The sequence below is a fragment of the Tamandua tetradactyla genome, chromosome 23 (genome assembly GCF_023851605.1).
Source record: "Tamandua tetradactyla isolate mTamTet1 chromosome 23, mTamTet1.pri, whole genome shotgun sequence".
In the NCBI taxonomy this organism is placed as follows: domain Eukaryota; kingdom Metazoa; phylum Chordata; class Mammalia; order Pilosa; family Myrmecophagidae; genus Tamandua; species Tamandua tetradactyla.
Window position 1 is genome coordinate 24,523,023 of NC_135349.1, and position 15,796 is coordinate 24,538,818.

General features: G+C 43.2%; 1 protein-coding gene and 1 long non-coding RNA gene across 9 annotated transcripts in view; one reads left to right on the forward strand and one right to left on the reverse strand.

Moving 5' to 3' along the window:
* Window positions 1–15,567, forward strand: part of TMEM219 (transmembrane protein 219) — a 37,344-nt gene extending 21,777 nt beyond the window's left edge. The window contains exons 1-6 of one of the 8 annotated variants that reach the window (XM_077141282.1): window positions 2,474–2,564; window positions 4,010–4,211; window positions 4,302–4,491; window positions 12,876–13,105; window positions 14,544–14,696; window positions 15,465–15,567. In XM_077141282.1, coding sequence (XP_076997397.1) covers window positions 4,047–4,211; window positions 4,302–4,491; window positions 12,876–13,105; window positions 14,544–14,681 — 723 coding nt within the window. In that variant the 5' untranslated portion in view covers window positions 2,474–2,564; window positions 4,010–4,046 and the 3' untranslated portion in view covers window positions 14,682–14,696; window positions 15,465–15,567. Of the gene's footprint in view, window positions 1–2,473; window positions 2,565–2,778; window positions 2,930–3,001; window positions 3,175–4,009; window positions 4,212–4,301; window positions 4,492–12,875; window positions 13,106–14,543; window positions 14,697–15,464 lie in introns of those variants that run through there. The other 7 variants (XM_077141283.1, XM_077141284.1, XM_077141286.1 and 4 more) reach the window with 7 other exon arrangements.
* LOC143667280 (uncharacterized) lies at window positions 1,929–2,830 on the reverse strand. The gene is made up of 2 exons (XR_013167976.1): window positions 2,700–2,830; window positions 1,929–2,306 (listed from the first exon to the last, which is right to left on the reverse strand). It is a non-coding gene; the product is annotated as an uncharacterized LOC143667280 (long non-coding RNA).
* Window positions 15,568–15,796: the final 229 nt, after the last annotated feature.

Here is a 15,796-nt window from a genome sequence, read left to right on the forward strand (position 1 = left end):
ATTTGTTTGAACAGTTGTTTTTAATTCTTTGTGGTATGTTCCCAGAAGTGAATTGCTAGGTAATTCTATGTTTAACTTATTGAGGAACTGCCAAAATGCTTTCCACAACAACTGCACTATTTTACATTCCCACCAGCAATGTATGAGGGTGTTATCATAATTTTTAGTTTGTCTCTTTCACTAAAGCTTTTCAATGATAGGAAATGTGGCTTCCCTCAGTATCTAACAAGGTCTGGCATTTAGCACGTGTTCCTATGTTTGTTGAATGAATGAACTGGTTGAGTGAAACAGAACAAAAACCAAGTAGTAAAGGCAGAAGGGAGGAGTAATTTTATCAAGAAGTTCTAATATGAAACTAAACACAAAATGGAGCTCTATCCAGGTCAGAAGGAACCCCATTAAATACCCACAGGCTCTTGTTCAAGGATAGACTCTAGAAGGACTGAGGTCCCATGGGTTGAAATTGCATGTAGAAATTGAGGGGACCTTGCATTTTCCTAGAAAGAGGGCGCATAGCCACATCTCATTTCCCAGGGGAACAGGGATCCTGTATCACCTGTCCATCACCACACCCCTAAGTGTGCAGAAGAGAGCCTGGCCACCAGGAGCTGTAAAATGAATGATGATTGAATGAATGTCAGACTGAATGAACAAAAAGTTTTCATCAGATTCTCGAAGGGGTCTGTAACCCCAAGAAGGTTTAAGACTCGATAATCTAGAAAGAGAAAATGGAACAGATCACTGGGAGAAGTTTTATCATGGGCCAGAATTGTGAGAGGAATTTACCAGCATTAAAAGCTTGAAGGTGCGCCCCCCGCCCCTCAGCCTTTTCAGTTGGCTCTCTGATTCTCACATCACGGTAGCCTCTAGCCAGGTTTGAGTCATAAATGAGATTCTGTCATTGTCAACCTGTTTAGGCCTTGATTTCCAAAGTAGCATCCCCTTTAAGGGCCTATCAAGTGGATTAAGTCAGAATGTTGATACAATGCTAGAGCATTATAGCGTATAACCAACTTTGTTTTCTCTCCTGCTCTCCTCCCTTCATTTCTGTGTAAAGAATTTGTTCACATGCACTTACCCTGATTGTCAGGGCTTGGGGCAGTTCCTTGCTCTAACCAGTTTGTCTTTACCCGTCCACAGAACCACTCGGTTTGGTTCTGTAAGTATCAATTATAGTCATTTGCAAGAACTGTTTTCCGCATAAGCCTAATTACTCCACAGCACAAGAATAACTCATATTTGTTGAACCTCTACTGTGCACTAGCACTGTGCCGGGCACTTTCATGCCTTATCTTACCTTACTGATTAGAGTTGTCATTAAGTAGATGCATTAACAAAGTTTTTGCCTTATGGATATTAACTTTGTGCTTGGATCAAATAAGAACTAAAAGTAATTTGTTTTAGGTTTTAATCTAAATGTCAGAAATAGTCAAGCATGCAGCCTTAATATAAGACTGAAAGTTGGGTCCTCAGGGGACCTGGCCTGTAAAGAGCTGTTTTTAATAATTTGACCAGTAAATGTTTATGGAATGGTTTTTGTGGTCTCAAACTGTCGAAAAGATCTGGGGATCCTGAGAACTTTGTAACTGGCCCAAGCCCTCTGTGTGTCACCCAGAGCCAACTGGTGGCTTCCCTAAAGCCAGCATCTGATAGGCAGAGAGTCAGAAGAGATCTCTCTGGGAGATTAAGGATGGAGAACTTTAAGTAGGAAAGGGACTGGACTTCGCATGGGAAACTTGGGTTCAGTTCTGTCTGAGCCATAACTGAGCAAGTCCCTTCACCTCTCCACACCTCAGTTTTGCATCTAGAAAATAAAAGGGCAAGGGCTGTTGAACTCATTCAGTTATTAAGTGCTTTCCATTTGTTTGTTTCTAAGATTCTCTATCAGCCACGCCTTTTTTTTCTTTAAGAAAACACTAGGCTTGGAATTCCAATGAAATTGATCAATGGCATTTATTTAAGGCATCCACTCTACTCTAGAGGAGTACGCCAGAAACTTGGGGGCAAGAGGAGTGGTACCGTTTTCAAGAGTTGAATATTCAGATTCCGTTTTCGGCATTGTCCAGCGTTGGCTATGTGCTCAAAGGCAACCAGCCCGCGTTTGGCCACACTTTGTCCCTTAAGTTTTCCATCCAATAATGCAGTAGGTATGATGGTCTCCTTTAGCGGGGAGGTCCCCCAAACTGAGTCTCGGCGACAGCACGTTATGGCTTATCCAGCGGGTATCGACCTAGGCAGGATTTGAACCCAGGACTCCTGCCCTGTTGCGTTCTTTCCGGTAAAACTGGACCTCGGTGTTCTCGTCTCTAAAAGGGGGCGAAGTTAGATCGTCTGTACTGAGCAGCCTTGCAGCTCTAGGAGCCTATGCATTTAAGAGTCGCTAAACGTCAGAGGCCAAGCGTGAAGTGTAGACAGGAAACAGTACTGCCCTGCAAAGAAGAGCAGAGGGCCAAGCCCGCCGGCGGCGGCAAAGGACCGAATCCGAGGGCTGGAGCTCCGCCCCCGGGCGGACCCCAAGCCCTTACCCGGAACCTGGGCGCGGCTGGGCCGTGCTATTGGCGCGGGTAGGGGATGAGCCGCAGAAAAATGCTTGCGATGAGGTTTCCGTTGAAAAGCCCCTTCGGTCTCTCAGGAGGGAGGATCTATAACTGTACAACGTCTCTAGGATTAGGGCCCTGGCCTCTCTTCCTTCTACTTACCCCCGGCGAAGCTATCCCTTCCTCATTGCCCCTTCACTGGGTTTCCTTTGGTACGCCCCCACCCTGATTTGGGGAGGCCGGGCTGCCGTCCGCGTGGACACTGCGCATGCGAGTCCCCGCTGCCGGGTGGGTGGGTTGGGGGAGAGGGAAGCGCGGAGCCGGGACCCCGCCCCTCCGCAGCTCCACGCGTGACGTCGCGGGGGGCGCCGGCCTCCGCCCGGCTGCGAGCGGTGAGAGCCCCGGCGGGCGGCCACCACGCAACTAGGCGGGGACGGGATGCGGGGCTTGAGTTCTTGCAGGAGGGGATCATGGTGGGGAGCGGGAGGCCCTGGTGGACCACCAGCTGCTGATCCTCAGACTCTGCCCTCTCCTCTCCTCCTTTTCCCCGGTCCAGATGAGCCGAGACGGAAGGCAGGGCACGGGCTGTACATTTGTGACACTTGCTTTGTCCCCTGCACCCTCCTACCCGCACCCCGTAGGTTTCTTTTCTGGCCTTGCAGATGTGCTTTTTCTCTAAGCTGTTGCTTCTCGCGTGGGATAGGACAGTAGATCAGAAGGAGCCCCTTATTTGGAAGCAGGAGATAGATTTCAGACCTTGGCTGAACCACTCTTGTGTTAAAGTCCCTGAGCCTCCGTCCCCCCCCCCACCCCACCCCCCGCCATGGTATTTTTGCTCCCCTCACCGGGTAGCTTAGAACATCCGAGACTCAGAGAACGAGAAAGGAAACGACAGTTGTTGAGTTCCTCTGTTGCCAAGTATTGTGCAAAGTGCTTTATCTGCCTGTTTCATCCTCATTACGTGGCGGTCTTGGAATACCCATTTCACAGATTCTTATGCAAAAGTTAGCTGATTTGGTTTCACATAGCCAGTATGTAGCAGAGGGAGATGCAAACCCAGCTGGGATTTTGGCTCCAAATCCCGGCTCTGTTGGTCAGCCAGCCTTCACTTCCCTCCTCTGGTCTCTGGTTGGAACTGTTCTACAGCCAAACCCTAGCTCCAAAACAGCCGCTTCCTATTTTTCCTACTGAGAATTCTCCCTTTCCAGCTGTCTACCATGGGGTTCTCTGCTCTGGTTCCATCTTGAGTACCTTGGGAAACGAAATGCAGCAAACATTTTCTGAGTGGTGCAGGGAGATAGGCTCTTCAAGTCAGGAACTTTGGATTCTTGGCCTGGCTCTTGCCACTAAGTGGCTGTTTGGTCTTGGTCAAGTTTCTTGTCTTGTCTGCGCTTTAGCTTTCCTTTGAATAAAATGGATGAGTGCTTTCTGATCAGCAGCGTCTGGTCGTGTTCTCCCTCTCTGTCCCCCAGCAGGCTCTTGGTGGAAGCCCAGAACCTTCTGCTCCCCATGGGCAGCTGCCAGGCAGGGCACAACCTGCACCTCTGTCTGGTTCACCACCCACCTCTGGTCTGTGCCACGCTGATCCTGCTGCTGCTTGGTCTCTCGGGCTTGGGCCTTGGCAGGTTCCTGCTCACCCACAGGACTGGCCTCCGCAGCCCCGATATCCCTCAGGTGAGTAGCCTCCTGCCCGTCCTTCCCATGCAGGTCTGCTCTGGCTGCTAATCTACTCTCGCCTCTCTGTCACCCTCATTCTGCCCACAGGATTGGGTCTCCTTCTTGAGGTCCTTTGGCCAGCTGACCCTGTGCCCTGTGAATGGAACAGCCATAAACAAGTGGCATGGGTCTCAGGTTGTGGGCTTACTGACCACCTTGAACTTCGGAGATGGTCCAGACAGGAACAAGACCCAGACATTCCAAGCCGTGGTCCTGGGTAGTCAGATGGGCCTGAAAGGTGAGATGGGGGGAGGGTGTGGGGTTCAGGCATCGGAACACGGAGGGCCAGGCCCCACCTCTAACCTCAGCACCCCGGGGACACATCCCTGGGCCTTAGTCAACTTCTCCTATAGTAAGAACTAGATACTTTCAGGGCAGGAAGTACTGCCCACAGTATAGATGCTCTATAAACATTTTCTCTTTCCCTTTCCAGCTCTGAAGTTCTTTGATTCTATTCTTGGGGGTGGGATAGGAGGGCTAGGTTTGATTCAAAGTTCTTTCTCACCTCTTTCATCCCTACAGCCTTCTCTTAAAGGTGACTGCTTTTTCCTATCAGGGATGCCATGTTCTGTTCAATGAAATTTGTATCTTTAGAGCCCACTCTTTTCTTAGCACAGTGCTGTGTGCTATGGAGGACACGGGAAAAATGAGACACCATCCATTTCCAGAGTGCTTATGGTCTTTGGGGGAAATAATCATTGGGCACCATGAAATCCTGTGTAACATTAGGGTTCAAGTTCCTTAACTAAAAACTGGGGAGGTGAAGAGGGAGGAGGGAAAGGTAGAATTCCCTGACTTCTAGGTCCTTTCTGACACTATCCTGCTAAGATTCTCCTGAGTTGCATATTTCTGTGTACATTTCTGTGTATTGGTGGGTGGGGTGAGGGTTCCTGCATGTCCAGAGGTACATGTATATAAAGAAAGTGCAAGAATGAAGGAATTTGTCTGATATGTACAGACTTGGAGCAGTTTATACAATTTATGATGGCTTTTTTGAGATGTAATTCACATGCCGTATGATTCACTTATTTAAAGTGTACAATTCATTGCTTTTTTAGTATATTCACAGAATTGGGCAGCCATCATCACAGTCAATTTTAAAACATTCTCATTGCTCTTAAAAGAAACCCTGTACCCATTAGTAGTCACCCCTGTTTTCCTCTGACCCCTAGCCCTATGCAGCCATTAACCTGTTTTCTATCTCTGTAGGTTAATTTATTGTGGTCATTTTATATAAGTGGAAGCATATACATGTAGTTGTCTGTGATTGGGTTCTTTCACTTAGCGTTAATGAGCCCTATGCAGCCACTAACCTGTTTTCTATCTCTGTAGGTTAATTTATTGTGGTCATTTTATATAAATGGATGCATATACATGTAGTTGTCTGTGACTGGATTCTTTCACTTAGCGTTAATGTTTACTAGGTTCACCGTGCTGTAGCATGTATCACTATTGAGGAAGAATGTAGTACTGCATGGATAGACCACATTTTGTTTATCCACTCATTAGTTATAATGTTGCTATGAATGTTCACGTACGATTTTTTTTTTAACTTTTGATTTGACGTATTTTCAAACTTACAGGGCGGTTACAAAAATCATCTAGTCCCCGTATACAGAAATCCAACATACCCCTATAAACCCCCTCAAGATACCCAGATCAACCAATTTTACAATTTTGCTACATTTGGTGTATCATTTTATCTATCTCTCTTTCAGTCTACCCATCCATCCATCCATGTCTTTATCAATCCATTTTCTGAACACTTGAGTGTAGGTTGTATATCTCATGCTCCTTGAACACTTAATGCTGCCATCTACATTGTCTAAGAACAAGGATTTTCACTTATGTAACCACCATAAGTGCAGTTATGAAATTCAAGCAATTTAACGTTGATGCAAAGCTTACAGTCTATATTCCAATTTTTCATGTCCTAATAAATGTCCCTTTGAGTCTTTTCTCCATCCTTGCAAGATCCAATCTAGGATCATGTATTGCATTTACTTGTCATTGTCTCTTTAATTGCTCTTGATTTTTTTTTTTTAACTGTGAGACATACAACATAAATTTTCCCATCTGAGCTACTCCCAACATGCCATTCAGTGTGATGAATCATACTCATAATATTGTAGTACCTTGACCACCTTCCATATTAAAACTTTCCCATGTCTCCAAACAGAAACCCTCTAGCCATTATGCATTAATTCCCCATTCCCCTGTCTCCCAATCCCTTGCAGTCTGTACTCTAATTTCTGTCTCTATGAGCTTGTATATTCTCTAATATTTTCTTTGTCGTTACCATGGAGCTTCAATTTAATGCCCTAAATCTATGCCAATCTTGTTGTGCTTTGATACCAACTTAGCTAAAATAGTATATACACACTATGTTCCTATAGCACTCTGTTACCCACCTTTTTGTAGTTCTTATCTCAAATGACATGTTTTTACAATGTGATTCCAAAAACACTAATCTATCATTACATTTTGTACATTTGCCTGTTAGATACTGTAGGAAGTAAAAAAGTGGAGTTACAAACCAAAAATACAGTAATACTGAAATTTATATATACCCATGTCATTAACCGTACTAAAGAGCTTTATTTCTTCATGTGACTTCAATCTGTCATCTTGATTCCTTTCAACCTGCAGAAGCTCTTGAGCATCTCTTGTAGGACTGGTCTAGTGGTGACGAACTCCCTCAACTTTTGTTTACCTGGAAATGTCTTAAAGTCTCCCTCATTTTTGGAAACAGTTTTGCCAGATATAAAATCCTTAGTTGGCAATTTTTTGCTTTGAACACTTTATGCCTTCCCATTGCCTTCTTGCCTTCATGATTTCTGATGCAAACCTGGTACTTAAACTTATTGAGGCACCCTTGAATATGACACTTTCCTTCCCTCCTGTGGCTTTCAGAATTCTCTCTTTATCTTTGACACTTAACAGTTTGGTTATAATGTGTTATTGTGTGCATCTATTTACGTTTATCCTACTTGGAATTTATCCTGTTGAGCTTCTTGGATGTGCATATTCATCTCTTTCCTTAACTTTGGCATGTGTTCAGCCATGGATTCTTTGAATATTCTCTCTGCCCTTGTTCTAGTTTGCTAGCTGCCAGAATGCAATATACCAGAAATGGAATGGCTTTTAAAAGGAGAATTAATAAGTTACTAGTTTATAGTTCTAAGGCTGAGAAAATGTCCCAATTAAAACAAGTCTATAGAAATGGCCAATTGATGGCATCCAGGAAAAGATACCTTGGCTCAAGAAGGTTAGGGTCTCTCTCTCAAGTGAGTAGGCACATGGCAAGCATAGTCACAGTTTCTCTCTTGGCTGGAAGGGCACATGGTGAACATGGTCAGGGTCCCTCTCTCACCTGGAAGGGCACATGGTGAACACAGCATCACCTGCTGGCTTCTTCTCCTGGCTTGTTGTTTCATGAAGCTCCCCGGGAGACGTTTTCCTTCTTTATCACCAAAGGTCGCTGGCTGGTGGACTCTGTTTCTCGTGGCTATGTCGTTCTGCTCTGCTCTCTGAATCTCTCTCTTTCTCCAAAATGTTTCCTCTTTTATAGGATTCCAGAAATTTAACAAGACCCACCCAAATGGGTGGAGACATGTTGTCACCTAATCCAGCTTAACAACCACGCTTGATTAAATCACACCTCCAGGGAGATGATCTTTTTACAGTTTCAAACATACAGTACTGAATAGAGATTATTCTGCCTTTATGAAATGGGATTTAGATTAAAACATGGCGTTTCTAGGGGACATACATCTTTTCAAACCAGCACAGTCCTTTTCTCTCTTTCTTCTCCTTTGGTGACTCCCACTTTGTGTGTACACTGGTACACTTGAGAGTGAACAGGCTCCGCTCACTTTTCTTCATTATTTTTGCTCCTCAGACTGGATGTTTCAAATGTTTTATCTTCAACTTCTCTAATTCTTTCTTCTGCCAGCTCCAATCTGCTATTGAACCCTTCTAGGGAATTATTGATTTCTATTACTGTGGTCTTCAGCTCTGTTTGGTTCCTTTTCATAATTTCCATCTCTCTGCCCATGTTTTCTTTGTGTTCATCTCTCATTTTCCTGATTTCATTTTTCTTTGTTTTCCTCTTTGAGCATATTTGGGACCAGTTTTTTAAAGTTGTTGTCTGGTATGTCCCAGGTCTGGTCCTCCTCATTGGTAGTTTCTGATGCTTTAATCTTCTCCTTTGCCTGGGTCATCGCTTCCTGTTTCTTTGTATGTTTTGTAATATTTTGTTTAAAACCTGGACATTTTGAAATTTTAATGTATTATTGCTAGAATTTAGATACTGAAATATCTGTTCCTTAAGCTTATATCCAATTATTGCTACAACAGAGCTTTCCTTAATTTGTAGGAGCTAGCAACAACAAAAAGATGGAGGAGGAGGAAGAAGGGGAGGGGGACAGGGTAGGGTAGGGTAGAAGAGGAGGTGAAAAGGAAAACTCCTTTCCCAGTCTTTGCAGAGTGACCTGTGTATATATTATCCATACAATGGGTTTATCCATACAATGAGTTTAGAGAATAGCTCCAGGCCAAAACATAGGGACCTTCCTGATCCTTCCTGCATATGCATCTTGTCTTGGCATGCATCTTGATTTGGGCATGTGCGTGTGGCCCTAGGGATTCTCCTTTTACACAATTCCAAATGTCCCCTCTTTTCTAAGAAACAGTTGCCTCACTGTCTGGGCACTGTATGGTATATCCTATAACCAGGAAGCCCTTGCCACAGGCAGCACCACTTAACTACTCTCCCCCAGTGTTCTGTAAGAGAGTTTCATGAGCCTTCTACACTCAGGATAAGTTCTAGGAGGGCAAGCCCTTCAGGCCACCTCCATACAGAGTGGACCAGACATACACATGCTCCCAGCATGTGCAAGAGGGTTACTGTACTGGGACCAGGGAGCCCACTGGAAGGGTGGGCTGGCTGTGCCCAGAGCTGGTAATGGGTGGAGGAAGGGCCAGCCAGGGCTCCAGGAGATCCTACCATTTTTAAGTAGCTTTTTGCTTGATGTGGTGCTTGCCCCCTTACTGCAGTCCTTTAACTGTTTTCTGGAGCTTTGAGAAAGACGTTTCTGTCAGTTTTTGTTGGATATTCAAAGTTTGTGTCAGACAGGGTCTTGAAGCTTCTCACTGTGCCATGTTGATCAGGGCAAGGACTCATATACAATATTTTGTGTGGCTATATGCTTTCAGTCCTCTTGGGTATAAACCTAGGAATGGAATTGGTAGATCATATGGTAACTCTGTGTTGAACCTTTTGAGGAACTGCTAGATTATTTTCTAGCATCATTGTATATTTCCACCAGCACATCCTCACCAAAAATAGTTATCTGTCTTTTTATTATAACCGTCCTAGTGAGTGTGAAATGCTATCTCAATATAATTTTGATTTGTATTTCCCTATTGGCTAATGATAAGTATCTTTTCATGTGCTTCTTGGCCATTTGTATATTTCCTTTGGAGAAATGTCTGTTTAAGTCCTTTACCCATTTAAAAATTGGGTCATCTTCTTATTGAATTGTGAGAGTTTTTTATATAGTTTAGATGCACGTTCTTTATCAGATACATGTTTTGCAGATATATTCTCCCATTCTGTGGGTTATCTTTTCCCTTTTTTTAATCCTTTTTTTGGGGGGGGTGGAGGGAGGTTACATGGTCTAGTAATCGAACCCTTCCATCCCGGGTCTCCTGCATGGAAGGCAGGCATTCTAACCACTAAACTACCCATGCATCCTTTTTGTTGTCCTTTTGAAACAAGAAATTTTTTTTATTTCAATGAAGTCCAGTGTATCTGTTTTTCATTTGTGTCGCCTGTGCTTTTGGTGTCATATCTAAGAGCTCATGAAGATTTATACCTTTTCTCCTAAGAGTTTTATAATGTTAGCTCTTGCATTTAGGTCTTTGATCCATTTTGAGCCACCTTTTGTCCTTTTGTGTGTGGTGTGAGGAATGGTCCAACTTTGATTCTTTTGTGTGTGTAGATGCCCCATTGTCCCAGCATCATTTTTTGAAAAGACTTTTCTTTCCCCCCAAATCAGTTGACTGTTTATTTCTGGACTGTCAATTATATTGCATTGGTCTATATGTCTATCCTTATGCCATTACCACACTGTCTTGATTACTGTTGCTTTATAGTAAGTTTTGAATCAGAAAAGTGTTAATCTTTCAACTTTGTTCTTCTTTTACAAGATTGTCTTGTCTAGTCTGAATCCCTTGAATTTCTATACAAATTTTAAGATTAATTTATCAGTTTCTGCAAAGAAGCCCTATTCTTTTTTTTTTTTTTTTTTTGGTGCATGGTCCAGGAATTGAACCTGGGTCTCCCAGATGGAAGGTGTGCATTCTACCACTGAACCACCCATGCACCTCCTATTCTTTTTTTAATACAGTTTGGAAACCATGTAAATACATTAAAGATTATTTCGGATAAAATGCAAAATAGCAACATACGATTGTACTACCCAAGCAACCAAAGTGAATACCTTCTGCATAACCAGTGTGAGGAATACACCTGTAAGATGTGGGCCCTCCCTTTCATGTTGCTTACATAATAGCAAGGATACAGATGTGAATAGAAATCAGTACCGCTCATGTGTGAAGTAAAACACAGGGTACAGTGGGAGCATCCAGAAGTCTATAAAGCAAGGATGTTGAGGATATGCTTTATCCAGGATCCATCACCTGAGGTGAAGCTTGAGGAAGGCTTAAGATTTGCCATTCCAGCCAGAGGGAACAGCATGTTTAGCTCATGCAGAGGAAGGAGTGTTGAATGACTGGTGGAAGAATCCATTGGGACCCCATAGACGGTCTCGAACTTCAAGCCAAGATACTCGGATTTGGTCTTGTACATTAAGAAGACTCAAAGATTTTATTCAGCAAAATAATTTTATTTATGTTGATCTTTTTAAAAGATCACTCCGTTAGCTGACCGCCTGGAGGGAATGCTTCCAGATACAGGAAGACCCAAGGAAAGGGTTACAGTAAAGAGATGATGAGAACCTGAGCTAAGACAGGATGTGAAAGAAGGGAACTGATTTGAGAGAGAGGTTAAAAGGGTGGCCTTGGGTGGTACAACGGTGGCTCAGTGGCAGAATTCTTGCCTGCCATGCCAGAGACCCAGGTTTGATTCCCGGTGCCTGCCCATGTGGGAAAAAAAAAAGGGTGGGCTTGACAGGACTTGGTAGCTGATCCCCATTTGGGGATGATAGATGAAAAGGGAGAAATTCTCCTGTGGAATTTGACATGTACATTTTCTCAGAGCTGTCCTCATGGTCTATACATTGGTTTGTATTTATCTTTTTCTTATTTTATAACATGATAAGGATTTTTCTATATTATTACATGGTCTTCAACATTATCATTTTAGTGGCCCATTTAAAATTATGTTCAGTGCAGCCAAATTGTCTTCTAAAAGGTATACCAATTGAGAGTGCCTGTTTCCCTACAACCTCAATAACATTTGTTGTTACCAGTCTTTCTAATTATGGGGAAAAGAATTGCCAAAGAAATTACTAGATTGTTCTAATTGATTTTCTCCTCATTCCTTCTGAGCTTGAGCATCTTCTTAGAGGGTTTTTGGCCATTTTTGTGTCTTCTGTGAATTACCTGTTCATATCCTTTGATCATTTTTCTTTTAAGTTATTTGCACTTTTCTTCTTTATTTTTAGGTCTGTTTTACATTTTGGATACTAGAAGTTTTTGTCAATTAAATGATTTATAGGTATTTTCAACCAATCTATTGCTTTTTTTCATTTATATTTCATTGTATGTAAGCCTTTAATTTTTATGAGGTTTATCCATCTTGCCCTTTATTAAGACTTTTAGATTTTGTGTCTTTCCTAAACAAGTCTTCTTCACTCAAACATTACAAAACTATTCTTCTGTATTTTCTTTTAATACTTGCTTAGGGGTTTTTTTGTTTGTTTGTTTTCTTTTTCTTTCTTTATTTTTCACAGCTCATAAGTCCATGTGGACTTTATTTTAATTTTCAGTGTGAGGTCAAAGTCTAACTTCAGTATTTTTTTCCAAATGGAAATTGTCCCAAGGCCATTGACTGAATAGGCCATCCTTTCCCCACTCATTTGAAATGGGGTGTGAACCCTGTAATGCATTTTGGTATCTAGTGGAAAACTTTCCTTAAAAAGCACAAACCAGTTTATATGGCCTGTGTCACAATGTATATCATTCTTCGTCTCACTGCAATCTCAGGAGTACTAGTATTAATGTTCTATTGATTTTAAGTTAATTTAACTTCATTTTTGTTGAAATTGGCACGCCGTTACTTTCACTTCTCAGCAAAGTATATGATGGTAAATAAAGCACTTTATTTAATAGAATCAACACCAAAATGCCCGACATTGTAGGAAGGCTTAGAAACAAACAGACGTGGAGGCGGTGATGGTAGCACACGAGTTGTGAATGAAATTAACACCACTGAATTATACACTTGAAAGTGGTTTAAAATGGGAAATTTTATACATCTACATGTTACCACGATACAACTTAAAAAAAGAGAAAGAACTGACTAGAAGTCTGACGATTGATTGCTTCCACCCCACCCTTCACTTTCTTCCATGTCTTCTCCAATGCCTTTCACAGGTTCTTCTGCAGAAAAGCAGGTCCTTGTAACAGCCAGGATAACCACAGAAAGGACCCCAGGAACCTGCCTGTATTTTAGCACTGTTCCAGGAATCCTACCGTCCAGCCAGCCCCCCATACCCTGCTTGGAGGATGGAGTGGGAAATGCCACTCTGAGCCCAAAGATGGCTGAGGAGTGCATCAGGGTCTGGAGCCACGAAGGCCTTGTGCTCACCAAACTGCTCACCTCAGTAAGTCCCTTTGTGGTAAGGGCGACCACAGATGGCCCATGCTGACCACCGTGACCTGGGGCTCCTGGAGGCAGTGAGGCCTAAGAGTAAAAACCCAGGCCTTACAATTCTGCCCTCCTAGGCTCTGTGACCTTGAGCAAGTGCCTTAGCCTCGCTGAGCCTCAGCTTCCTCATCTGTAAAACGGAAAGTGTGATGCTATCTCCTACTTCCAACAAATAAGGTTTAAATAAAAATGAATGTCATGGACCCGGCACAACTCCTGGGACATAATAGAGATTTGATAAATGGCAGCTATTACTATTAACTGTTGTTTTAAAATACTATAAAACATGATCTCTACCTCAAAGGAATTCAGAAGCTGTAATAAGGGGAAGAATGGACTAATTGCCATCACAGAGACATGAGCAGAAAGTTAGATAAACACAGAGGAAGGAGCAATTAGCTCTAACTTGAACATTTATGGAGAGTGCGTCACAGAGAAGGTGGCATTTAAGAAAGAGGATTGCGTACAGTAGTTTATAATGCACAGAGTGCTTTTAGGTCATTATCTCCTTTGATCTCAAAATAACCCTTTGAGGTAGGTGTTATTATCCCATTCTCCAGATGAGGAAACAGCTGAGAGTGAGGGAGTGAGTTTTCCAAGACCACACAGCTGGTAAGTACAGAGCCAGGACAGCAAATCATGTCTTCCAACTTAGAGTCCCAGGCTTGTTTTGCCACTGTGGAGTGCTCTTGCAGAATGAGGAAGATTTGGGTAGAGAATGCAGTGGAGGGGAGATACCCTCCAGGCAGAGGAAACAGCTCGAGCACAGGCCTAGAGATTGGAAAGCATTCAGCTGTTGGGAGACTCCATGTGGGGAAGGGCTTAGAAATTACTTAGGAGATGAGGCAAGTCTGCAAGAGAATTATTGTGACACCACTGTGAGTACCAGGCCGGGACACTAGACTTGATAGTGCAGGCCATGGCAGCTACTGCAGAGTTTCTGGGGGGAGAGAGAGGTGTTCCACTGGTACCCGGGGGAGCTTGGCCACATCAGAGGAGGGAAACCAGTTAAGAGAACGTCTGCACACACTTCCCTAATTGCTGAACAGACCCTGTGAGGGGCATGCCCTGGGAGCTTAGAATCAGGAAAGACCTGGGTTCTAGACCTGCCTTCTTGCACAGCTGTCAATGTGGATAAGAATGAATGCTTCTATTTTCTGATATTATGGAGCAAGAAAGCACTTTATAAACCATCGAGAAAAAGATTAGCTTGCATAAAAATAACGTTTTCCCTTTAGTTCCCTAGAGTGGAGATTCCTTTCTCCCTCATGGTGACTTCTCTCTAGAGCCACTTGGGCCAAGGGTAGAATGTCTTCCCAAGAGAAGATGTTCCATTTTCTTTCGTTCTGTCGTCCATTACTCCTCCCTCCCTTTCTCCCTTTGCCCACTCCCAGGAGGAGCTGGCTCTGTGTGGCTCCAGGCTGCTGGCTTTGGGCTCTCTCCTGCTTCTCTTCTGTGGCCTTCTGTGCTGTGTCACTGCTGTGTGCTTCCACCCACGCCGGGAGCACCATTGGTCTCGAACCCGGCTCTGAGGGCCCTGTTCTCAGGTGAGGTGCTTTGCCTTAGTCCTTTGGGAGTAGGGAACGGGGTGAGGTGGCGATTGTAACTGGGGTAGAGAGCAGGTGCTTGGGATCTACCCTTGCATCCTTCTCTGGGTCCCTGAGAACCCTATTCCGCTGCCACTATCCCTGGGACCAGAAGCAATTTACACCTTCAGCATTCAACATTTTTCTTACTTTTTATTACAAAATACTTAAAACCCCATGTAGAAAAGTTCATAAAACATTCAAGTAATGCTTGACAAATTATAAAGTGGACACTCTTGTAAATACCTTTCAGAAAAAAAAAAGTGAATATTCCCTACAACCCAGAAACTCCTTCTGGTGCCTTTCTTCCTGACAGCACCCTTTCTTCCCCTAGAGGTAACTACTGTCCTGCTTTATAGTTTATCACCAGGAATACACTCCTATGCAATACAGTTTAGTTTTACTTCTTTTTAAATTTTATGTAAATGGAATCATACAATATCTACTCTTGTGTGACTTCTTTCACGTAACATACTGATTCTAAAGTTCAGCCATACCTGTAGGTCACATCCAAACTTTAAAAAAAGTCATGGACTCTCAGAATCTTACAGGTGCGTGAACTACACACACATACTTTTTTTTTATTGGTGCAACGGCAAGTTAAGAGGGCTCAAATATGATTGATGATGGGTCTTGCGTATGAATCATGCTTGTCTTGTCTCACTCTTGTGAAATCATGATACCTGGCTTTATGATGCAATTTAAAAATTTTCTTTCTCTTTTCTCCAGGTCTGCAGCAGCTTCTTAGACCTTGGATCTGAGTTGGAAGAGATGTTGCGAAGAGTGAAGCCCTGAGATGTGGGAGAAAATAAAAGACCTTTTTTGCCCAGTTGTGCCTGGGGAGTTTATTGAGGATTGGGTTGAGGTAGGAATTTTAGGGTAGAAAGGCTTTGGGAGGTTTGGGGGATTTTTTTCCTGTTGACACTTTAATTTGGGATTCAGGTTAGCATAGGGTACATGTTAACTTCATCTCTTTCTATCGTTGTGTCTGGGCGTTGTGTGTGTTTGGGGATGTCTGGCAATCTTTTCCTCCGGCCCTGCCACTTTATGTTTTGTTTTCT